Source organism: Harpegnathos saltator, unplaced genomic scaffold (assembly GCF_003227715.2).
Source record: "Harpegnathos saltator strain DR-91 unplaced genomic scaffold, Hsal_v8.6 scaffold538, whole genome shotgun sequence".
NCBI classification, from domain to species: Eukaryota; Metazoa; Arthropoda; class Insecta; order Hymenoptera; family Formicidae; genus Harpegnathos; species Harpegnathos saltator.
Genome location: NW_020230358.1, coordinates 310066 through 334356, shown reverse-complemented (window position 1 = coordinate 334356; position 24291 = coordinate 310066). Strand labels below are relative to the sequence as shown.

Genomic DNA, 24291 nt, shown 5'->3' with positions numbered 1-24291 from the left:
TCGACTCACCACCCTGCTATGCCATTGGGTTGTATTTCCTGCAGGAAGATGCCGAGCTCGCCCTTGTCCTTGCTCCGTAGACCGACCACGCTGAAACCCAGGCTCGTCCCTTCCGGCTTATACAGCTAGAAAAAAGGCGGAATCGTTTCGATCAGCATGATGCTTGCAACGTTATAATACTTCTTCAGATGAATTTTACTAAAGCAACAAATAATGTGCACAAATTTACCTGCACTGTGAATATCTGTCGTCCTCTTGCCGCAGCTTCGATAACCTTCTTAAATTCCTTCGCGTAAGTAGGAGTAGTTATTGGAGGCATACCAATAACTTCTGAAACAAGGCTCGGGCTAGTAACCTGTAACAAAATTGCAATAAGCATTTTAATGCATAAAAGATTCACACGAACAGTGTCCAGGTCAAACGAGATAATGCAGAATTACCTGTGCACTTGTGTCTTCGCTGCTGCTATGCAATAACGGAGCAACTGGTACTCTCTGGTCCTCCAATTCACTGCTGTCTTGATACAAATCTTGATAAAGATTTGGTCCAAGTGGCTGCACCGGAGTACTCGGTACAGAGAGTTCTAATTGCCCACTGATGTTGATGTCAAAATCGCCAGGCAAAATAGACGGATGATGTGCCAATTGGGTGTTCAACTCAATCAGCGAATCCTGAATCGTGACTATGCTGCGAAGAACTGGATCCTCTAGCAAGGATATCAATGACTTTAAATCTTGGGATGTATGCATCTGCAGCTTGGGATCATCGCAGTCATCCACTCGTTCCTGCACATGCTCCAGCAAGTGGAGCGCTGTAGATATATCTGTAACAGAAAATATAATACCCACTTGTTAAAATTCTTGTTAAAATTAATTAAAAAATATTAAGTACAATTAAGTAAAAAAAATTCTTCGAGCACAGCGAATTAGCTAAACAAGAGAAGAACGCAAACAGCAATTTATTATGTACACAATTACCTGCACTGAGCGGCATATTGGCCTCCTTTGACTTCCTGATAGGATTCGAGTGTATAACAAATTCCTCGTACCTGGAACACGAAAAAACAATATCCTGCAATGGGTGCAAAATTATTCAAATTTGAATATTCAAATTCAGATATTTCAGAGTGTGCGTCGAACAACTCGTCCGAGTCGAGTGAGCGTTATATTTTCTTAACCTCAAAATAGCGAAATGCTCGCGATCTCAAAATTCGAGCGAATAACGTTGTTCACGATAACGCGACGTTTAATTTTCATTAAGTAGCATCGTCGTGAGCGTACATCGCGAATCGATATGAAGTTGCGTGACGGAGAGGAGGCTGTGCAATTATCTCCAGCATCCGCGATTTCTCACCTGGATTCGCAAGTCCCAGTGGGAAAACAAACACTTCCGCGAATGCTTGCAAGCTCACGCAATCACGATCGATCTCACGTCGCAGTTAACGAGCGACGGAGGATTGCATCGCGGCGTCAGCTGACTTTACCAAACTATCGCGATGTCGAGCACTTGACAGCTTTCCTGACGTACACGTACACGCAGAGGATCTCGGAGCAGGCACGCATTCGGAGCGACTCGAGCGATCACGTGATCAAACGCGGCAATCTTCGAACATTCCCGAGCGCGGTCTCGCGCGACCTTTTGTCGACTCCTGCTTGTGAATGTTTATATATGTAGGCGCGCGGTGACGTGTCTCCTGGGTCAATAAACAAAACATACCGAGTAAACGTAACGTTTCTTTTTCAATGAAAAATTGTGTTTACTAGATTTATATTTCATTGTCCGATTTCAATGTATATTCGCAGCACTGTTTTAGAATATCTCATATCTTTTGATACGTGTATGAATTTGAGAACAATAACAATTACTTTGAGAACTATAACAATTACAATCACACACAACAACGGTGACTTAATTTTACATTTAATTAACATTCGTCCTCGTTGTTTACAGAAGAGCTATGCGAATGAATTGAATGCAAAGTAGAACTCTTGTACGTCTCAGACAGTCAAGATAATGAGGAAAATTTTCATTCTGTTTGTTTCATTTGCGAGATCCTTATTACTACGATAATTAACTACGTTATGCGCGATGTTACAATTAAAATAAGTGTTTTAAACGCATGTAGCATGTGTAGGAAATGCGCTGGAGAATAGCGCTCTCTAGGTAGGTATGCGAACACACGTGCTTTGATCATCGATAAAGTAACATTGTGGCGCGGGAACTTCGAAATAATTATGCACTTTGAAAAAAATAGATTTTCTTATCTCCTTACTCTATAACGAAAAATACGATACCTGCTTTCAGATTTTAAAAAAGTATCGAAAGTAGACGAGAGTCCCGTGATTGTAAATATCAATGATTGCTATATATATAAAGACATTTCATAGGAATGGATAGTTAGTTTTTCTTTCAAACAGAAATATCTTCTTATAAATGTATTCCTACATTTTTAATATGTACGAAATATTATAATATAAACGCGCTCACGAGCAGAGTGAATTATTATGTTTAAATCTACCCGCGGATGTCATCACGATTATTAAATGAAAAGAAAAGACGTACGAAAAAACCTATTACCAAATGCTCAAAAATTTATTACGTCCTTTTATCTTTCAGATGGACTGCGCGGAAACATCGTTATTTGTTATCCCTAGAGGAAATATTTCTTAAGACAAGTACGATATCCTTTGGGAACAACACGAAGGAGGCAGTTCTGTGAAACAGGGAAAAAAGAGAGAGAAAGAGAAATCTCGAGATCATTATTAATTCCATAACTCACGAAAGGCAGGTGTGCACTCTCTTACCTTCGTATATTACTTTATACTCACATTCAGAATAAGATATGACTCTTGATTTCGTATCCAAAAACACATGTGATACCCTACTTTTGCCAGAAGGAACTGAATTCTTAAAAATTCTATTAAAAATGTATTCATTTTCAAAAACCGACAGATACTGATGTGAGCAGTAACAACGAGACTGCTTTCTTTCTTTTTGTCGTTTGTGATTATTACGAATATTAAATCATTCCGTCGAATGTAAAATATGAGAAAGGAAGCTACAATAAATTTGCTTACAGTTATGAATCTAGTTGACTCTCGACGTACACCGACTCGACTGACTGACCTTCAACGTTCGAGCACGGCTCGACACGTTAGTCCTATGAATTAATATGTATTTTACGTTGTATATACTCGTATATAATATCTATCAATTAAATAAATACTAATAATACACATAATAACATTACATCGATATGTGAGATCAAATGATTCACATAAAAATATTTCTACCCTTTTACATCAATTTTCCTCTTCCGAAAGAAAAATTTTCATATTTCTTTATCTCGTAAAAATGATATATGTTTCAAATTCTAAATTTCTCTAAGTTCACGAAAAGTAAATAATTCATTAGACACACATGTAAAAGGATTAACTTGCCTAGATTTTATCTTCACTAGCTATTTGAGAACTGCTAACGACTTTTCCCTTTGATTAGTGTTTTTTTTAACGCCGAAGGATCTTATCCTGAAATGCACCTGGTGTCGGAGTTATCGGTATCTTCCCATTTTATTTCATTAATATAATGTATACGATACTCTGCTTCCTATTTCGCGAGCATTTAACAGAGGAGAGGAGAGATTCCAACTACACACAAGGAACCATCCACCCCGCAGCGTGTTCACGCAAATCACGAGGAAAATCATGTTCAACAGAACGACGGCCGACGATAGAGACACGATAGAGACAGGATCGCAAAAGTATCTCGTGGGGACGCCTTATCCAGCCGATCACGATTGAGCCGGCTGGCTGCCTCTGGACGATGATGACGGCGCGATCTCGTCCTGATTGACCTCGGCCGGGAGTCTCTAATCCATGATTCCGCCGCGGTGATGTTGGGCCCTGATGTATCGGCGTCACGAGGGTTCGCGTTGCGTTGTCGTCAACGCTGTCAAGCCTCGGCGACGTGACGCGAGCACGCATCGGCCGTTTTCCCGGATGGCCCCCGCGGAAACCGGACACACAATGGAGCCATTTCCGGCGTGCGCAAGGCCAGAAGTCGGACGTGGGGACCCCACCTGTGTGAGGCCCACGCTCGCAAGCGCGTTATCCGCGCGCTCGCTGTCCCCTACGGGCCCCCTGTGGTGACTACGCGTCTATCACGAGTCATTCATCGGGTATCCACGATTTGCTCTTTGCCTGTCCTCCTCCGCCTCTCTCCACCTCCTCCGGGGCACAGACGGGTCTGGCCATTATTTCCACGCTTCCACGCCGATTTTGACCGTCAGTTTGATTACGGGTGCCAGTCGCAACGCACGCGCGATTTTGGCGTGCATACACACCTCCTTCACGCTTCTCTCGCACGATCACGAGGAACGTGAACGATCGCCGGCGTTCTACACATCAGGATCGTCGTCAGGATCCGCCGTCGGAAGCTTCGCCTTCCCTTCGACTACTACCGCGACCACGTCGACTGTGGGAGTTTGCGGAGGATTCGGGCGCAGCTGCTCTTGTGTGGGGTAAGACCTCTACCCTTCGGATCTCTACCCCTTTCTGATTAATTGATAAAGATGAATAATATTTCTCGCGCACAATCTTGGTGTCTCGGTTTTCCGAGAAGTTGTGGATTCTAATCGTAACTCTGCAGATTTTCCTTTTGAGGAAACACCATAGGCTTGGAGGATTGGCTTGCGCAAGAAGGGTGGATCTATCTCATCCGTTTTTTAACTTTTATACTCGCCACTAACTTCCATGAAGAGAATCCCTCTAATCACGAATACATTATTCGAGGTTAATTTCTGAGATTATAGAATTTTTTCAGTAATTTTCGCGGAGATAAGAAAAGTATATTCCGAGACGGCCACGGAACACTCGGTTCACACAGTCGTGCGTGTTGCACAGTCGGCATAAAATGACCGTCAGCACGCACCGACTGTGTAACTAACTGAAATCTTAATTGATTATTCCAACGACGCATTGCGTGGTAATTAACGCGTCGATGCGCTGCACGCGTGTGTATCGCTGTAATTACGGCGATTAGCCGCAGAAGATCTCGTTGCGCAATCGTAAGATGCGAGTGCAGTGATTTTCCGCGGAAAATCTTAGGCACGAGCGCGCACGATCGTACATATTCCATCGCGCTCGATAATATTTTCAATGCCGCTAGTAAATCCCGCGAATGACGCGTCTCTCGCTAAAGTATCGCCGGCACGAGCCCACGCGACCGTTCGTATTCATCGCGCCGCGCCGCGCCGCGCCGCGCCGCGCCGCGGCGGGCGGCCGCGCTCGCGCTCGAATTTAATTCGACGGAATTAGCATGGCGCATTACCAGATAATAATTTGTCGTTGCGTGCGAACGTTCCATTAACATCAACGTCACACAACAATGATCGAATTCATTCCCCGGTTCGACACGGGTACGCACGCAACAATGCCATCCGCCGTACCGACAGAGTTCAAAGCACCGCGACAATAGCTCCTGCTGGAAGCTCACAATGAAGCTGCCGTAGAAAGTGAGCTTCGAAAAGAAACGTGTGCGGGGTAAATCGCGTAAATCTCAATGCCGTTTTAATGGCGGTCTGTAAAGCACTTTCCGGATTTACCGAGACATCATTTCTACGGATATTTGCTCGTCGTCGACGTTTTCGTAATTTTAATGTGTGTATACATTACCGGAATTGTCCGAAAAATTAGGCGTATACGTGTGTGTATATATTTAAATTTGATATATATATATTTATAATTACGTATATCGCAAAACTTTGTCCAAAGGTAATACAGGCATAACAAAGAAATTAAATCAAGCAATTTCGAATCCCGCGAAACTCCAACGACCATTTCGTTCTCAACGTCATCTGGAAAACCACTTTACCGTAAGCCGAGCGCATTTTCGATCAGCAAGCACCTCTCTCTCTCTCTCTCTCTCTCTCTCTCTCTCTCTCTCTCGTGTCTAACGGCATGTTTAATTACCTTAATCTGAGTAATTCCCCGAAACAATTTGCATACGACGAGCGGCAAGTCATAAATCCAGTAATCCGGAGGGAACAATTACACGAATGTAATTTCGTGTGTGTGTGGTGTAATATTCCGGGAATTATAATCGTCGAACAGTCGTCATGATTTTCTCGCCGATGATATTAACATCGGTATAAGCTTTTATATCGTTGCCGGTGACAGACGCAATTACCGGGGCGATAAACCGTAACGCAATTAATAAGCAGTGTCGCGCTGCACGCTGGACACGACGGGAGACAATCGGCGGACGAGAGTATGGCCGTAGTAATTGGCACTCGTCACGACCAAGTAGGTGCGCTCGCGCCATCGCCGAGTAAACACCGAAATTACACCGATAATAAAATCGCTTTTATGATACATCGTCGATAGCGTAAACGCCCCGCTCTTCGTAACGTCGTCGTAAACGCGACCGCAAAATCTAGGAAATCACGGGAAATCGCGAGCCACTAAGGCGTGCGTTTCCTGTGCAACAATGCACTTGCGTCGTTTCCCGCGGATTTATCGGACCTACCCTGCGGCTGGTAGATTTTAATTTTCAGTAAGTAATTTTCATCGACGTTCCATTATTCGCGCATTCCATTGCTCCCGATACAACAGACGGCGGTGAAGGGAACGTTATTTTATACTCTCTGCACCGTCCCGACGACGTGACTTTCGACTCTCACGGCGTGGAGAAATATACGAAGCACCCGCGGCTTTGGGATTTATTTACGCTGCAGTAGATTAAATTTCGCGGCTTTTGAAGCTGGGACGTGCATAGCCAAGTCTGCGCGACGAAGGGAGTCTTTGGCCGAAGAGAGTGAAGATCGAAGCGCTCGTGTAACATCGGCAACGATTCGTTGTACCGTTTTCGATGATTGAACCCGACGCTCGCCTACGTCAGTCACGATAACCGGATAGATAATGACAACGGCTAATAATGTGATGGCTGAAAGTTGGAACCACGCTTCGTTGCTTTTACGGGCGTGTGCTGGTCCTTTCGCAGCCGTGTGCGTACGTGTGCGACCGTGCCAGGGGATGCGAGTGTGTGGAAATGTTCAGGGTGAGCGCTCGCCAGGAATCCCATAAACTCTACTACACACTGTTCCCTGCGCACTATCTCAGGCTACGTGGAAACGTCCACTGGCTAAAACAAATGCTTCTCGCTTCGTCTCCGTTTCGATTTTTCGCGTATCGCGTGGGTCTCTGTTTCTCTTCCCCTTATTCCCTCTTTTTCTATCTTTTTCTCCGTTATTTTTTTATCGCACGACAGACAGAAGCTAAATATGCTTATCGTGCCTGTCGCTGGCGGCGAGAGCTCGAGAGAAATATTGTCGCACGAGTTTGAGCACGAAGCACGGGAAATTTCATTGATCGATTTCTGCAGGCGCGTGCGACGCCACGGCCACGGCCACGGCACGGCGCGGCGCGGCGGGGCCGAAACAAACTCAGAATAACGAGCGACGTTTATTTCACTTTACCGAGTACACGCCGAGCTATCGATGGCGCTAATACTGCGTATGTAATTGAGAAGTTACGTCTCTCCTTCCGAAAGCGAAAACATTTCATTGTGTCCCTTTCGGCGTTTATCCAGCACGACGAGATAAAGACGCGTACGGGAAATGGCCGGCCTCGCGATGGGCTCATCGTCTAAATAATTCCATGATCTCTTGCATTCTTAAATTTCAATACAAGGCTACTCCTTAAAAGAGCATTCCTCTGCTCGCGTAAATTGAATTTCTCCTCTCTTTTCGAAGCGAGATGCGCATTCCCGGTCCGACTGCTCTGAATTTCTACCTCGTACAATTTTACAGAGCGCAAGGTGAAATAATTTAATATTGCGTCTGATGACGCACGTCCGGTAAAGTCATTGCAAGAAAAGTTCATTCAAATCACGGGCAACTTCTGACAGCGATTGATGCGCTCTCCGAAGCCAAGTGATTTAGTTTGATTTTCGCACGAAAAATGATTCATTTCATGACTCACTTGCAGATTTTCAGCAGCGATTGGCATGTACGCGACATAGCGATCTCTACCCTCGAATAACGCGATGTACAGGACTCACGGATTAATTAGCATGCTGCCGCTCGTCTGGGCGTTCGTCCTCTCGAACTTGTCGATCAACGGTAAGTCGACGATCGTCGAGTTGAAAATTGTCCAAATCGGGAGAGTGGGTGAAGATCGGTCGATTGGTCGGTTTCACCAAAAATGGATCTCGAGATGCGTGTTTGTGCAAATTCGCAATGGGAATGTTTGCGAAAAAATGCCGAGCCTTCGTCCGGCAACGCGATTCCGGTATCGCGTGCTATACCGCTATGTTATAAAAATGTCCCGCGCGTTGCGTTCGGTATTCGCTGTTTGCGTGGCACTAGGCAAAATAGTTCCGCGAACGTGCCGGCGCAAAAGTCGAGGAATACATTGTCGGTGAAACGATGTCATGTGTACTTGCGAAACTGTTGCCCGGCATTGTGTCGTTATCCGTGCCACTTATGGCGCGAAAATAAAATCGCGCTGATAAAATCGAAGCGCTAGTTCGCGCTCCGAAGGCTCCGGCGCTCTGGCGCAGAGGAAGTAGCCTGGAATTTTACGCGACAAGGAAACAATAATCGCGCGCGCGCGCGCGCGCACGCGAGACAATGCGTGAGGCAAAATCGCCGATCGACCGATCCCCGTGCGCGTTGACCGCGCGCTAATGAGAAAATCGTTAAAGTTTCAGCACAGACCACCTGTAACGGCGGTTTGGGTAGGGTTGTATACGAGAGACTGCCAGATCAACAGCTGCAAGGGTTCGACGACGATGTGGTAACGTCGCGTTTTGAAAATCAGCTTCGGGATCAGCTTCGACCACGTCGCACACGCCGACGATGCGTTTCATAGTCTCGATTTTCCACCTCAACCGCCTCTATCGCCGCGAGCAAAATCTCCCCTGCAATCGCCGGGCGTTCGTTATTCCCCGGGAATTTTTCAGCCTTTTCAGCAGAGAAATTATAATTCCCGACTATCTCGCCAACGTAACCGAGACACTGTCGGTGTCCCTTTCGGCGCGCTTTAAACGGCGTGATTCTTCTTTCGTTTCCCGATGTTCAGTCGCGCGACGATTTCGCAAGGTGATCGTCGCGCGGGGAGAACAATTGCACGATGAATACGCGAAATGTATTCGACGTTTAAAGAATTCCGGCTTACGACAGGTGAGAGACTCGGCGCCTCCGTTTAGGGTTCTGGAAAAGTGTCAAGAGCTCTGTCTGCGCGACAGAACGGCGACGAACAACCTGGTCCGAGCGTGTACGAGCTTTGACTTCCAGCCTGGTAGCAGAATTGCGTCCTTCAGCGGCGCCGCCGAGTACGAAGAGAGTACTTGCTATTTAACGAGGGAACAGGCCCAGCCAGAGGGCATCGGAAATCTCATGCTCGTACCGAATAGCGTGCACTTCACTGAAGTGTGCCTGGCATGTGAGTATCTGCACGCGGACAGAGAAAAGATATCGCGTAGCGCGCCGCGCTGTATTAATTGTGACACCGGCCGCGTCGGCGAAGAAAGAAAGCCCGGAGCGACTTTTTTCTAGACTGGCGATAAAATTTGCAAGCGGCTGATTGCCAGCGAAGGCACTGAAGACGATAAAATCTTAAATGTTAAATCCCGCTGACGTTCCTCCGGAGGACTTTAAGTTACTCGTATAACTCGTTTCGTCCTCTCCTTTGAAGACGCACTGTCGAAACGTGCGCGACGTTCACTCGTTTGTCACTCATTGTCACTCGAGCAATTAGCAAGAGAGAATCGCTGTTCTCAGCCGACAGGATAGAGAGGGAGTGTCCGAATCGCCGCTACGTGTTCGAGCGGCATCCGAGGAAGAAACTGAAATTACCCCTGACGGATATCAAGGAGGTCAGCGCCGCTAATAGAACCGACTGTGAGGACAGGTAACGCACCGCACGGCAATTGCAAATTCGTATGTGCATTGTGGAAGGGATAACACGTTTGGACCCTCTCTGTGCAGATGCCTGAATGAGTTCAGCTTCGTCTGCCGATCGGCGACGTACGACACTGCCCTAAGAAGTTGCTCCCTCAGTCGTTTCACCCGAAGGACTCATCCCGAGCTACTGGAGGACGACCCGAATTCCGACTACTTGGAGAATACCTGTCTCAATGGTACGTTTCCTGCGTTAAACAATTTTCCGTGAAACTTTTCACGGTCCAAAGTGATCTCGCTTGCATGAGAAAACGAGAGAGAGAGAGAGAGAGAGAGAGAGAGAGAGAGAGAGAGAGAGAATTTCTCGCCAAGGGAGGACTCATGCAAACCGACGTAACTTTATCTCGCGTAAGCAGCCGTTTTTAATATTTCATCAGCGGAACGACGATGCGACGGACTCGCAGTATTCGTCAAAGAGGAGAACAAGCGTCTACGGGGCCCGTTCGAGGTGGATATATACACAAATCTCACGTTAGACGAGTGTCAGGCATTATGCCTGAGAGCGGAGAAGTACTTCTGTCGCAGCGTCGAGTTCGACGAGCAGACTCGACAGTGCGTTATATCCGAGGAGGATTCCGTCTCGCAGAAGGACGACATCGGCATTAGCAGCAGCCCCAGTCATCACTTTTACGATTTGGTGTGCTTAGATAATCGTGAGTACGCGCGTAATCGAGATCTCGAGATCTTCGTTCTTCCACTTCCCAGTCCGCTTCGCAGTCGTGAAATCTGTATTGTCGTTTCACATTTCATCAGAAACTTGATTCTTTCACGACGACTTTCAAATAAAGTGGATGTTTCACACATCAAGCCCCTGGCAAGCATATTTCTGATAAATTGCACAAGTTTGTGCGCTATTAATCGAATCTTCAGCTTGAATCGGAAGGGCGTCTACGCTCAGTTCCACGGAGCATTCTATTACAATTCATTACTGCAACGCGCGGGAGACGCGCAAGAGACATCATTGAGACGACGGTCGATCCGCGACTCACAACTCGTTATCAATGCCCACTTACGAAGCGTAGATCCGTCCTTAGCGCGTGGCTCGGAATACCCGGACAGCAGTTCGACGTCTCACCTGTTCTCCGACGGACGTCGGCCCGACACGGCTTTCCAGCGTTATCGGAACTCGCGGCTGAGCGGTGAGTTCCACTCGGAGATCACCGGACGCAGTCTCAGCGAGTGCCTGGACGAGTGCCTTCGACAGACGAGCTTCCAGTGTCGCAGTGCCGTCTACTCTGAGCACTATCATATCTGTCGACTGAGTCGGTTCAACCAGCGGGACGGCCACAGGATCATCTACGACGCCGATTATGACTACTATGAGAATCTCATGCGTGAGCATCGAACATTCTTCCTCATCTTCATTCTTCTCTGATTCCCCACCAAGTCTCCAAGTCTTCAAACGAGCCCCTTCTTGTTTCTCGAGCTACTGTCAATTGATATTCCGCGTTTCAGCGCGTATCGCTGACAATAATTTTGCGTCTTTGATTGAAATTTCGTTGAAACTCCCAGTGGGTTGCAAACACTGGTTGCTCTTCACATATCGTACGTTGTAAGTTAAATGTTTACTTTAACAACACACAACTATGCCGACAGATCAATATCTGGAGGGTGATCGCGATAGTCCTGGATACAGACCAGATCCTTTGGGACAGGACACAAACTTCGGACGACCCTCTCTAGGAAGACCGGGTTAGAATCTCTTTATTAATTCAACATAATGTCGTGCGTCAACCCGTTGTTTAGAGTCGCACAATTATTCATAGACCTGCCGAGTAACCACGCAGACGAGTCAGTCTAATGGAATAGGATCTTGAGAGAACACATGTAGCCACGACGTCTCTTGTCGTTCGGGTTCGGGACAACGAACTAACTTACAAAACTAATTATTTGTTCGAAACTAACGCATTTCAAAGTTAACTCAGATCCACGCTCGTATGTGTGCATGTAGCGTTAAGCGCAGCAATCTGTGATTCTGATGTTTATTTCTTCCATCATACGATTATACGTTCGATTTCGAGACGCAAGAGCTTTCGTCATGTTACTCGAAAACAGTAAACATTTCACGCGGTATGTAACTGCAATTCACCGACGCCGGACATGATTTCTAGTCTTGCTTAATCTGCAATTTCCAGGCTATTCGGACGATTACGATAAAGGATACCCGGGCAGCGCAAAGCCAGATCGATTTCCCGATCGTGTTCCTGATCGTTATCCAGATCGTTATCCAGATCGTTATCCAGACCGTTACCCGGATCGTTACCCGGATCGTTATCCCGACCGCTATCCGGATCGATATCCCGACCGTTATCCAGATCGTTATCCTGATCGCCATCCTTTACCAGCCGATCGATATCCAGATAACAGGTATCCTTTAGGCGAATCGGACAATTACCCGGACCGATATCCTCTCGGCGACCGATATCCCGACAGATATCCCGGTGGAGATCGTTATCCCGCTGGAGATCGTTATCCTACGGCGGATCGTTATCCTTCCTCGGATCGTTATCCAGCCGGTGATCGTTACCCAATTTCGGATCGATATCCGATATCCGATCGATATCCTATCAGAGGTGGAGATCGTACTCCCGCAGATAGATATCCCATTCCCGATCCTGGAACTTTGGACAGATATCCTACAACCGGCAGGTATCCTATTGTGATACATGGTGTCCGATATCCATTAACACCGAGTCGATATCCCACTGACGTCACCGATCGATACCCCAATATGATCGACCGGTATCCTTTCGCTGACGATTCGCTGGACCGATATCCTTCGGGATTAGGTGGTGGCAGGACTCCCACTGATCGGTATCCAGCTACTGAGAGATATCCTGATGCGAAGGATCCTTATGCGAATCGGTAAGTCGCGAGATTAAAGAATTATTTATGTTCTATCTAATGTTCTATCCAACTTATTTCATGTATCAGTGTATATTTTAATAATGCGCTATATTGGAATATCTTTCGATAATTATTTACTTGGATTATTATTACTTGAAATAATTTTTCAAAGCCGTTATATATATTAATATGTCTCTCGGATATTAATTCATTTTACGAATAAATGTCACAGTTGACTTGTCATCTCTTTATCGATCTGTTGAGAAAACATGCCATTCCCATCATGCTTCTATAATTTTTACCCGAGAATCGTTTTCAATTTCACAATTTCAAAATTTCACTGTTTCGCGACGAGTGAAGAAAAATTATGACATATCGAATTAAAAAAAAAAACAGCAGGTATCCGCCGCCAGGGCAAGGGGTATATTCGCACGGATTCATCGACGAGATTCGCGGTCCTCAAAGCCACGGTGCCGATCGGCCTCACTACGCAGGAGGAGGATCTTACGGTCCAGCTCGGCCCGTCGGAGGATACGGAGGATACGGTGGCGACGGGGGCGGTATCGTAGGTGGCGGATACATAGGCGAAGGTGGTGTCTACAATTCGCGTCCGTTTGGAACCGCCGGAGGGCCCATCATAGGCAGACCTCCGTTGGTATCTAGGTGTGATGAACAAGACAATTTCAGGCAAGTCGGACCTCACACCAGAGTGAGGAAGCCATTCGTCAGACGATACACCACCGCCTCATCGTTGGCCCAGTGCGAGAGGGAATGTGCGGACGCTAGAGACTTTGTTTGCAGGTAATGATAATGACCGAACTTACAGAAATGGGCAAAGAGGGTTAGAAAATGGTAAAACAAATGGTAGAACGAATTTATATACTGACTATGTGCCAAACTAATATTTCACTCGAGACATATCCTCGGTATAAAGTAACAAGGTCCTCTTTCTCCTTTCTTTCCTCTTTTTTCTTTTCAATAAAATAGTTTCTGACTACGAATTATCTTCGACATCGAATGATTGTTGAGTCAATTTGAATAAATGATAATCAATTGACAGAAAATCTTTTAATGTATAAAAAAAATTCGATAGTCAAATATGTAACACTGTTAGTGCAAAAATTGTTAGCCTGTAAAGCTGAAAAACAAACGGAAGAGTAAACTGTACGAGACACGAATGTCATTTTCCAAAAATATTCCACTAACGGCGATTATCATGATGGAGTTTCGATAGCTAGTTGAGGATAATCACGAGCCGGGCAAGCTCGAAATTGAATCAACAGTAATCCAACACCGTTTGTTTGCGCAATCGATCAGACGCTCGCAAATTCCCGATGCCATTTGCAGGTCCTTCAATTACCGGCCGTACGCCGCACCTTACGGAGCCGAGAGGGACAACTGCGAGCTCAGCGACCGGGACTCCAGGGACATGGACATGGGCAACCCGGTTTATTACGACACGGGCTCCGATTACGACTTCTACGAGAGGAACAACGGTCGTCAAGGCGCGGACGGGGAATGTCTGGACGGTAAGCGCCGAGTTCGTCCGTGGGCGCGGAAAGCAGAGCCGGGAGAGACGCGAAGCGCGCTAGAGGATTAGAAACCACGGTAGAACGAGATAGAAAATACATCCGAAATGAAAAAATAAAATTTTTCCAAATTTTCCACGTTGACCGTATCATGGGAGATTCTCGAATTCGTCCCTGTCTAGACTATTAATGTCCCTGTCTAGACCGTTATTAATGTTAACGACTAGACTAGAGAAGAATGATTTTAAAATCATCGAAAGAATAATTTGAAACCATCTCTTTCGACAAGTTAAATATTCGTTACAGTTATTTTAGATAATGAATATACTCATAGTACACACACACACATACGTCCGTTTTCTATTGATCTCTTCTAGCACGCACGATAATATAATGTTAGTTTAGTCTCTACCTGGATTCTTAATATCTTACTTACGTATTGTTCACACTACTTATTGTATATACAAGTTTGCATGATTGTCACAGGACTTCAACCTTATCAAATAAATCTAATGCTATCCGTATCTTTTCTTTATCTACACTTCTTCGATGAATATCTCACACGTAGCACGTGTGCCACCGATGTAATACCTACCTACACAACAACACAACCTACACCACGAGGTATGCCGACACTATCTAATAACTATCCTCGATTAGCGCTATCCTGACCTTTCTAAATCCTAACAACAATGTAAGTACAATCGGCGATGTATTTAACACGTTCGTGTATATCTTTGTAGTGCATATATTGTAGATTCATATATTACGATCCTAGCGGCCGTTAATCCCCTTTATTTTTAACCGTTGATTTCGGCTTACACACAATTAATTAATCCTACGTTCTGATCGCGCCTCCCTTTTGGATTGACATTTTCCGAAAACTGCGCTCGCGTTAGACACCGGTGAATTACACACTCTCTTGCACTTCTAGTGAGTCAAGTCTGTAGCGAGGACGGAATGGAATTCACCCTGAGGACACCGGAGGGATTCATTGGGCGAATTTACACGTACGGATACTACGATCGATGTTTCTTCCGCGGGAATGGCGGGACCGTGAACGTACTTCGCATCAGCGGACCTCAGGGATATCCGGAGTGCGGCACACAGCGAGTAAGAATGGCAATTTTACTTAACAGATTGGCTCATAAATAAAGCTCCAATTTCATTCGCACTAGACATTTTCGCTATCGCGTGTATGCAACGATAGTCCAAAACTGCGAAGTTCTCTCAGAAATCTGATCGACTCAAGAAGACTCGGAGATCTCGAAGACGAGAGGGACGACCTTAATTAGACATTGAAAATACCGAATTACTTTGTTTTAATTATTTTATAGAAAGAAATTATAGAAAGTAATTGTATAGAAATGATATATCAACGCGAAAAGGACATATCTCGCATTTTATATTCTTATTCGTGCGTCGTAAAGCGCAAAGAGTACAATCGTCATCTTTTCCGACGACATTTTGGACAAACCGGTTGTGATAAAATCATTTTGACGACGGATGATTGCAGTATGGCGATACGATGACGAACATCGTGGTGGTGCAATTTTCGGACTACGTGCAAACCGGGCGGGACAAGCGATTCAACCTGACGTGCCTATTTCGAGGCCCTGGAGAAGCTGTCGTCACATCCGGCTACATCGGTGCCGGGTATGCCAGGTCATATCGATCGAGAGGTCGTGTCTTGCACCAAAAGTACGGTCTTTAACGCGCTAAGCGCCATACAAATTTCCAAAAAAGTCAAATTCCGTAAATATCGGAGAATCTTCGGGCATAGAAATCGGTTCCAGAAACAATTAGCAATCATGCCTTGATGATGCTTCGTTGTACGCGTGATGTACTCGATTTTCTCGAGTTACGTAAAATTCTACGTAAAGTTTCGCAAAATTCTCTTTCCGGCGAAATGTATCGTTTAATATTCGCCACGTATAAAGATTGTTTCCGCTCCGCAATTGTTGAGCGACACCGTTCCGGCCAATGGCTTATCCCGGGCTTTCCTTGCTTATTAACTTTTTTTACTTTAACGCGAACCCATGTATGATGCTTAGCGGGTTACCGCGTGCGGAATAAAATCGTTCTGCTTTCCGTACGCGAATTTATTCGTACGTATATAGGTGCAAGCACGCTCGTGCAATTTCTTTTATCACACCCGAATCAGTCCCGAATCAGTCTGTTGAGAACGAGATGCACGTTCCATTTCTCGTGCGCGACTGCCTATTTCTCACATTATCATAAATCGCATACAATAAACGCGCCACACGCGAATTCAAATTTGTATTTGTATCCAAGACCCTCTGCTTCGATATGACTTTTCACGATAAATGCACCGACAGTTAAATTGGCTTCAGCATTAAAAGTTCAGCATGTATCTGGCTAGAGGGCTGGGGTGCTCGTATTATCTCAATTAGCAAAATTGGAATTTCAAATAAGACTAACAAAGTTTTACGCCGCCGGCATCGCCTTTTGTACCTTACCATTATCACTCGATAATTTCAAGTAATCCCAATTTCACTAATGGGACTCGTATGTACTCTGTGCAGATCAGGGTCTCCTATCCCCATCGAATACCTCCCAGCGGAAAACACCCTGAGTTCCAGAGTACGTTTGCTGATCCTCTATCAGGGAAGACCCACGACCACTATCGCGGTCGGTGATCCCCTCACTTTCCGACTCGAGGCTCAAGATGGGTAATCTTTGTCTTGCTATGTTTTAACACTGACTTGTTGTGTGCAAACGGCAAAACTAAACTTTAAAAGCGACAAAGTTTGATAAAAAGTAACGTAGCTTTCCCGCGAAATTACGACATGCACCGCTGCGTGCGTATCATCGTCTGGATAATTCCGTCGATTTCAAGTTGTCGCGTGTCTCGACATCTCATGATCGCAGCTCATTACTTTCTACAGATACAATTACGTGACGGATATATTTGCCACCAACGTCATCGCGAGAGACCCTTACTCCGGCAGAAGCGTGCAACTCATCGACAGATACGGGTAAGAAAGTATAAATCTCTCGGATCAAAATCAAATCCCTCTCTCTCTCTCTCTCAGGAGAATTAAATCCCGCAAATATCAATCTCGTGCAAAGAGCGATAAGTGCCCGTTATGACAAACAACATTACTGATATTTGGAAATTAACGATTTATATGTCCTATATCTACTTTAATTTCTCTTTCTCCTCTTTTCCATTTGGAATAGCGAAGCACGACTATAATCACGAACTCAATGTCAATTTTACCGTAGCGAAATAAAATCACTTTCGCAGACGATCGTTCTCGAGGACACTTCACATGCGCGTAACTCGAGCGGAAATGTTCACAGCTGTCCAGTAGACAACTACGTGTTCCCAGGACTGGATCGTCTCCGTGACGGCGACAGTCTCGAGGCCCGCTTCAACGCCTTCAAAATACCCGAATCAAATTTCCTGGTGTTCGAGGCGAACGTGCGGACATGCCGCGACGGCTGCCAGCCGGCATATTGCTCCGGAGGTACCGGCAGAAGCGAACCCTCCTTCGGCAGGCGGCGGAGAGACATAAATAACGACACGGTAGCGGATGAGGACGAAATGTCGCCGATAACCGTGATGGACGGTGACGTTAACAACGCGACGATTTTGAACGCGACCGGCGCCGCGGACGATGAGCCGGAGGACGAAGAGGAGGAAGAGCACGTCAGAGAAATGATAGAGGTAGATCGTTTTCATTTCGATGCTCGCGGAGAACGAAAAGAATCGTCCGTGTCGTCTATCGTCTCTACTCTACGAGCGAGACTGAAAAAAGTATAAATCGTATAAATTTCCGCGATATTTTCTGCGCAGGTTCTTGATTCGCGAATGGACATCGAGGAAGAGAGTGCGGTTGAAAAACAAACTAGGATCCTGGAAAATATTTGCGTTACTCAGAATGAATACTACGGGTTAGTCACAGCGGTCGGAATTCTCGTCGTGCTCTTGGCCTCCGTCGTTTTCTTGTCTATGCTCGTTTACAGGTAAATTGTCATCCCATATCTGGTTAGGGAATTCGTTTTCGTTTACCGCTTTATAATCTGGCAAATCTAACGAGTTTGCCATCGATATCGCTTCTAACTTTCGCAAATCGCACGTATCATTACTCCGTTATGAAAGTTCAAAGTGTCTCGTTATTTTAGGAAATACGTTTACGCCGTAATTATGAAAAATCGTAGACTCGATAAAACTTGTAACCGTAGTAGCCGCTCCGACGAGCCCTACAGCAGTCGAGTTAATAATTTCTCGTTTATGAGAGCCGGTCTTCAGAAACCATTTCAAGCCTCGTAAGTAACTAAAAGAAACTGACATTTTTACTTGCGAATTATTAGATATTGATAGAGATTTAAATTTCAGCTTTATTCTTTAAGCTTTTACCTTACTTATTACTTATTACGTCTACGCCTCTAAGCTTTTACTTTATTTATTCGTATATTTAATAATATACGAATTTAAATAATAATTCGCGATAAAAATATAAGAGATGCTCCTGTGTAACTAGATCGATCTCGAGATCAATGAGCAACGTGATCAGCCAACGTCTAGCCTCGTCGTCCACCGCTTTAGAAGGTGCAGTGGGATTATCAGTAAGTCGACGCGGTGACTTCGATCCGAGCGAGCCCATTTATACCGACCCTTCGCTCTTCGAGGTAACCCGCTGCACAAACGCTGCGAAGTCGGCCCTCAACGACAACTTTCATCTTATGTAAGACGAAGACGCGAGATGATCGATCTTCAAATTTGCATACTAGCGAGCGATGTGTATTCTATTTATTTACTTTAACCGACGCGCATACGAAATTGACTAACAAATTCACGATGAACCGGCATCTACTGCAATTCATTTTACCACTACTAGTCAATAATCCCCTGCCAGTACTACCACTAATCACGATTGCTACATATTTTTAAATAACTGTTTGAAATTTCAATTATATATATATATATATATATATATATATATATATAAATCGAGTCTCTATTATCTCTTTGAAAATATGATTTAATTTGGAATTCACGTTTATAGTTGAAGAATTAAAGATTCTTCTTCCTAAAAATATTTCTCAAAATAGCTGCAAAATAACTCATAATATAGCAATATAGCAATCTAAATTTTAAATCATCACAAGGATAAAATATCTCTCTCAAAATACAAAGCGGACTAGACTAATAATGTGGTATATCTAATTCTTAGTTTCATTTGATGTATCTTATGAAACGTATCTAACGAATATTTCTTTTTCTTTCTTTTCTTCTCTTATTTCTTATTTTCTTTTTTTCTTTTTTTAAGTCTGTGGAATAGTAATATGTTGGAAAGAATGCTTGATATTATGATAACAGACGAGCTCTCGTGTATATCTTTTTACTTTATTCGCGACCGTCTCCAACGTACATTGGAGCATAAATATCGAAATATTTTTCTTTTCTTACTATTCTTAAAATTTTCTCGGTCCTTTTCATCAAATTTGCTTCCAACAAAAGTCGCGATCTCGCAACGTTCGCATCACCAATCAGATAATATATCGTATAATGTAATAGTTATTACTTATTACTAAGTAAAAACGACTAGGAAGTACATATTTATTACGATTGTACTCTAATCGTGCATTCATAAGAAATAAATGGACATTATACACAAGACAGTTTCATTTGTTACTCACATAACCTATTCGTCTCGCTCTTAACAAAAATAAAAAAAAATAATGTGGACTCACGTGCATATATTATCCGGTTCCCATCATTCCTATTTGACTCTGTCCACTTTGTAAGTAAAGAGCAGCATCCTAAGCCGTGCCTCTTCCTTACGGTAGTGAGCTTCCTCCAACTTGATCCTTGCCTCCTCCTTCAGCATCGCGGCGATGTCGACCTTCATCTGCGCCTCGGAGAGCGCAAGCATATGCAACTCTTCCTCTCGTTGCGCGGATTTTCTCTTGCGATTATACTGATGCATGACGGAGGATGATGTTAAGATGTGCGAAGTATTCGATCCCGAATTTACGTGACCTTTCTCGAGGGCATCGTCCGCCGATTGGTTAACTGTAAGCGAATCGGCGTTTGTTTTCACCGATTTCTCTTGACAATCAACTATCGGGCCGTAAGATGCAATGAAAGTGTCACATTTGTTTCCATCAGCGATCGTTTGCTTGAACATATCGCCATCTGTACAAAAGCAGAAATTGAATAAGCACGATTTTTAATTATTCCGATAAAATTCTCCGATAAAATTACTCGATAAAAGATATATTGATCTTTCTATTTATGTCAAATATATTTTCGTCTTTAATTAATCCCAAAATATTATATAAGACAACTTTAATTTTAAAATTATTCGATACATAAATTGATGACAATTTGTTTCATAAAGACACACAATTCGTCGCATTTGTCCACGTTAATATTGAATTGCAGTTAACTTTAATCACGGAAGATCCATCTCTCTTGACTCTTTAGTTCGTTGTTACGGCGATTAAATATACGAGGGAGGGTGGTATAAGCTTACTTACAACTCATGTCTCGGCAACTATCTGCATCCTTTGAACAGCTCGGCTTCTGAAACCTCGTGGTGCAAACGCTTTGCAATGTGAACGGCTCGGAATCCGTTGGCTCGAATAACACATTCGGTGGCAATCCAACTGTTCCAGTAGATTTTGGCGCTTCCAATTCTGTATTCTGACTGCAAGTTGCAACTTCCCAGCATTGACTCCTCCCCAGAGTCTCATCTTTCGTCGATTGACAAACCGCTTTCGCACTGTAGTTTAAAAGGAGGAACTTAGATATTCATCTCTCTCCCATATGCATCTTTTTTTCTTTACAAATATATATAGATATATCTTCATTCTATCGCGTATATGTTTTTCTGTTTCACAACCTCTCGTCATTTTCTCACGAGAAAAATCTCTCCAAATTTTGTAAACGCTCAAAACAAGATTATCAGGCAACAACATTCAATATTCAAGATTCGAGATTCGACAACGCCCAAAATTATGCCGTTTCGCAAAGCAAATCCTTACCGGGATTTCTTCTCTTCGCGATTACGCTTGCATGCTTTCATATTTTCCCAGCAACGTCTGAGCTGCACCGCAGATCGTGCAGCTTGAGGTCCCACCAACGAATTGTACTCCTCGGCAACCAGTGACCAGGCTGACCTCCGTTTACATATGGACACGGAATCTGACTTTCTGCCTTCGATGATTTCGTATTTGTTTATCAGTGATATAAGAATTCTGCGCTCCTCGAAGCTGTACGTTTTGCGAGTGCCTTTCAAAGACGTGGATGCCATTTTATCACGGGAGTATCATGTCGTCGATTGTTTCGCTCCCGATGCGTTTTCCTTGATTTTAAGCCTTGTTCAGATCAACCTTCGTTAGTATCTCATAAGATCTTCGATTTGTACAAATTCCGAATCCCAAAATCTGAGGTTCAATTTGCACAAATACTAACAACATTACTGTAGATACAATTCTAAATTATGGTCAGTATGATTGTAAGTTAGAAACACGGGAGGTTTTTGGTATTTACTGAATTTTTTAACATTTTTCGATAAAGTAAACCCTTTCAATTGCAAAAAAATAATGGAGGATAACAAAAGATCGTAAAAATAGAAATATTGTGTATGTAACTGAATGAAGATAAATTTATATATTATGTAAAAATATTGATCCAATTCTTCTTACCTTTCTCGGAAATGGGAGCAAGGAGCATAATTCCGCGCATATACAAGCGGACGGAATCTTACGCGTTACGACTAGAGACATCGACGAGGTACATTAGTACTGATGCTGCCATCTCTCGGGCGCTCATAAAACTTCAACACATTCGATTGCGTACCAGAGAGCGTACTAAGGCCGTGTTCCGAAATTCACTCCCAGTATTGAAAATATAAAATATGTTTGTGTCACGCAAACTACAAATTTTCAGCGCACTGGCAATCGCGAATATCGGAACGTAGCCTATATAACACGCTGTTCAAATATATGCATACGATTCGTACGCGCATTATACTTTGCCTACTTGTTTCAAGTTTGTGCTATTTCTCTTATATTCTACAGAATATATCGGTCGCTATATATTTGATTGAAATGCACGAGTAAAGTATCCAGATGCAAGAATCGCAGATGCATTATCTGCTGTATTCTCTATTTTGTCGCTCGATTTTTTAATTTCATTATTCCTCCTAATTGGCTGTAAAAGTCACTTTTATTGATGAAAGAAAAAGTTCGGAATATAATCCATAATATATAGAAATGCATACATTCTCGTATACTTTTGCAAGCGCTTTTGCAACTGTTTAAACAAATAAATCTCAAGGGCAGATGGCGGCAGCTGACGTGAAGGTCGCTGAAGCGCTTGACGTCGTTCAAAACATTCGAGATGTGGATGCCGTCATCCGTGGAGACTGTCTCCTAATCGTCAGTTTATATATACGGCAGATATATCGTGCGAATAACGTCGTATAAAATGAAACGGTATGTTTCATTCGGCGCGACTTCTTAGCGGGCTGCTCATTCTGCTACCGTCAATCGCGCTGTGTGATGGCGCGAATTACACGTACGAGGTTGACTGTAATAACTTACGAATGGGACAGTACATCTGTCCGCATCCCGATTACGATTTCATAGACTTAAAGACGCAACAACCGCGTGGATGCACGAAAGAAAACAAAGCCAAAGGTAGTATTTGCGAAAATATCCGAGCTCGATTTTGCAACGAAGAATCTCAACCTCATCTTGATCTTCTCTTAACCTCCATTCCATCCGTCAAACATTCTGTTTGAGTTTGATAATTTTACGTACACTGTATAAAAAATAACTGAGATGACTGTATGTCCAAGTTTTGAAAGAGACAGAATGTTGAAAGTACAATTGAAACAAATAGATCTTAATTTTATTTACATTATCAAGTGCTGTAACATTGCGTTTACCTTCATATTGTTGTGCAATGAAAAATAGATCTTTAAAGCATACAGATGAACATTTTATTTTATTCACAATTCCTGTGGCTTTTTCCCTATGTTAAAGAAAATGCTTTAATGCACACAAGCAAAGATTTTGTTCGAAACTAAAGCTTATAATTTTATCAGTGTTATGTTTAGCTGCTGATGGCCTCATCTGTATAGAAACAAAAAATAATACCTTCAAGAAGGATATACCTTGCAAATGGACGTAAGTATATATATGATTATAAACGTATTAAGATTTTAAATATAAAATATCTATAATGAAAAATGGTGATAGAAATATTAAAATAAAATTTGCAAAAGAAAATATAGAATATTTTTGTATTTTCATCCAAGTTTTGATATGTTGAAAATAGGCAAGTTATTGTTATAATTATTATTTTCAGGAATGGATACTCCTTTGAAACATCTTTACTGCTATCTATATTTCTTGGCATGTTTGGCGCAGATCGATTTTACCTTGGATATCCAGCCCTAGGCTTACTCAAATTAAGCACGCTCGGATTCCTCTTTCTTGGTCAATTTGCTGATGTAATACTGATAGCTACGCAGATTGTAGGACCAGCGGATGGCTCCCACTATGTGATGCCATATTACGGTGCTGGAATTAAGATTATAACCAACAACAACTTCACGTACAGAGTGCCACAATATGACTGCTGAGAAAATAACAAATCCAGCACATATATGACAAACGATTGTTCTAAAAATTGTATATGCCTCTACTTTCTTGTCGCGAGCAACGATGTACAATCCTAGGATCGAATCCTATTTCGGTACACTTGGATGTAAAGAGTCTCTATGTTACTTTAATGAATAAGCTTAATGTTAATCTTGTAGATAATATACTTCAACGAAATGTTGTATATAGACATTTATTACTTATTTACGTGTTGCCAGCTGATATAATTCAATAATAAACATTTTTTTCTATATGTCTTATTTCAGAATGCCACTAAATCAATTTAAAGCTGACAGTACCGTTTTT

General features: G+C 43.4%; 4 protein-coding genes across 12 annotated transcripts in view; 2 read left to right on the top strand and 2 right to left on the bottom strand.

The window, feature by feature from the left end:
• LOC105190328 (uncharacterized) overlaps positions 1-1611 on the bottom strand; it is a 107629-nt gene extending 106018 nt beyond the window's left edge. For 3 of the 5 annotated variants that reach the window (XM_025303201.1, XM_025303202.1, XM_025303203.1), the window contains exons 1-5: positions 1354-1604; positions 978-1048; positions 441-823; positions 230-355; positions 10-125 (exon numbers count right to left, since the gene is read on the bottom strand). In XM_025303201.1, the coding sequence (XP_025158986.1) occupies positions 10-125; positions 230-355; positions 441-823; positions 978-993 (641 nt within the window). In that variant the 5' untranslated portion in view covers positions 994-1048; positions 1354-1604. Of the gene's footprint in view, positions 1-9; positions 126-229; positions 356-440; positions 824-977; positions 1049-1353 lie in introns of all 5 variants that reach the window. The other 2 variants (XM_025303205.1, XM_025303204.1) reach the window with 2 other exon arrangements.
• A 2538-nt stretch (positions 1612-4149) lies between these two features.
• On the top strand, positions 4150-19242 carry nompA (no mechanoreceptor potential A). Of its 5 annotated transcripts, none has more exons than XM_025303226.1 (20): positions 4150-4519; positions 7986-8119; positions 8704-8795; positions 9182-9443; positions 9782-9911; positions 9989-10140; positions 10339-10614; positions 10996-11295; positions 11558-11653; positions 12097-12826; positions 13205-13609; positions 14156-14337; positions 15272-15450; positions 15854-15993; positions 16884-17030; positions 17247-17336; positions 17665-18031; positions 18161-18330; positions 18490-18633; positions 18849-19242. In XM_025303226.1, the coding sequence occupies exons 2-20, from the start codon at positions 8044-8046 to the stop codon at positions 19054-19056; spliced, it is 4146 nt and encodes a 1381-aa protein (XP_025159011.1). In that variant the 5' UTR covers positions 4150-4519; positions 7986-8043; the 3' UTR covers positions 19057-19242. The 5 variants fall into 5 exon arrangements, with proteins under 5 accessions (XP_025159011.1, XP_025159010.1, XP_025159007.1 ...); XM_025303225.1 differs by having other exon boundaries at positions 15854-16002; positions 18849-19056; XM_025303222.1 differs by having other exon boundaries at positions 10984-11295; positions 15854-16002; positions 18849-19056.
• An 823-nt stretch (positions 19243-20065) lies between these two features.
• LOC105189833 (myb/SANT-like DNA-binding domain-containing protein 3) lies at positions 20066-21626 on the bottom strand. The gene is made up of 3 exons (XM_011152189.2): positions 21358-21626; positions 20851-21095; positions 20066-20506 (listed from the first exon to the last, which is right to left on the bottom strand). Exons 1-3 carry the CDS (start codon positions 21624-21626, stop codon positions 20091-20093), a joined length of 930 nt encoding a protein of 309 aa, XP_011150491.1. The 3' UTR covers positions 20066-20090.
• A 1045-nt stretch (positions 21627-22671) lies between these two features.
• Positions 22672-24238, top strand: bisc (TM2 domain-containing protein 1 biscotti). The gene is made up of 3 exons (XM_011152200.3): positions 22672-23016; positions 23427-23508; positions 23690-24238. The coding sequence occupies exons 1-3, from the start codon at positions 22815-22817 to the stop codon at positions 23964-23966; spliced, it is 561 nt and encodes a 186-aa protein (XP_011150502.1). The 5' UTR covers positions 22672-22814; the 3' UTR covers positions 23967-24238.
• Positions 24239-24291: the final 53 nt, after the last annotated feature.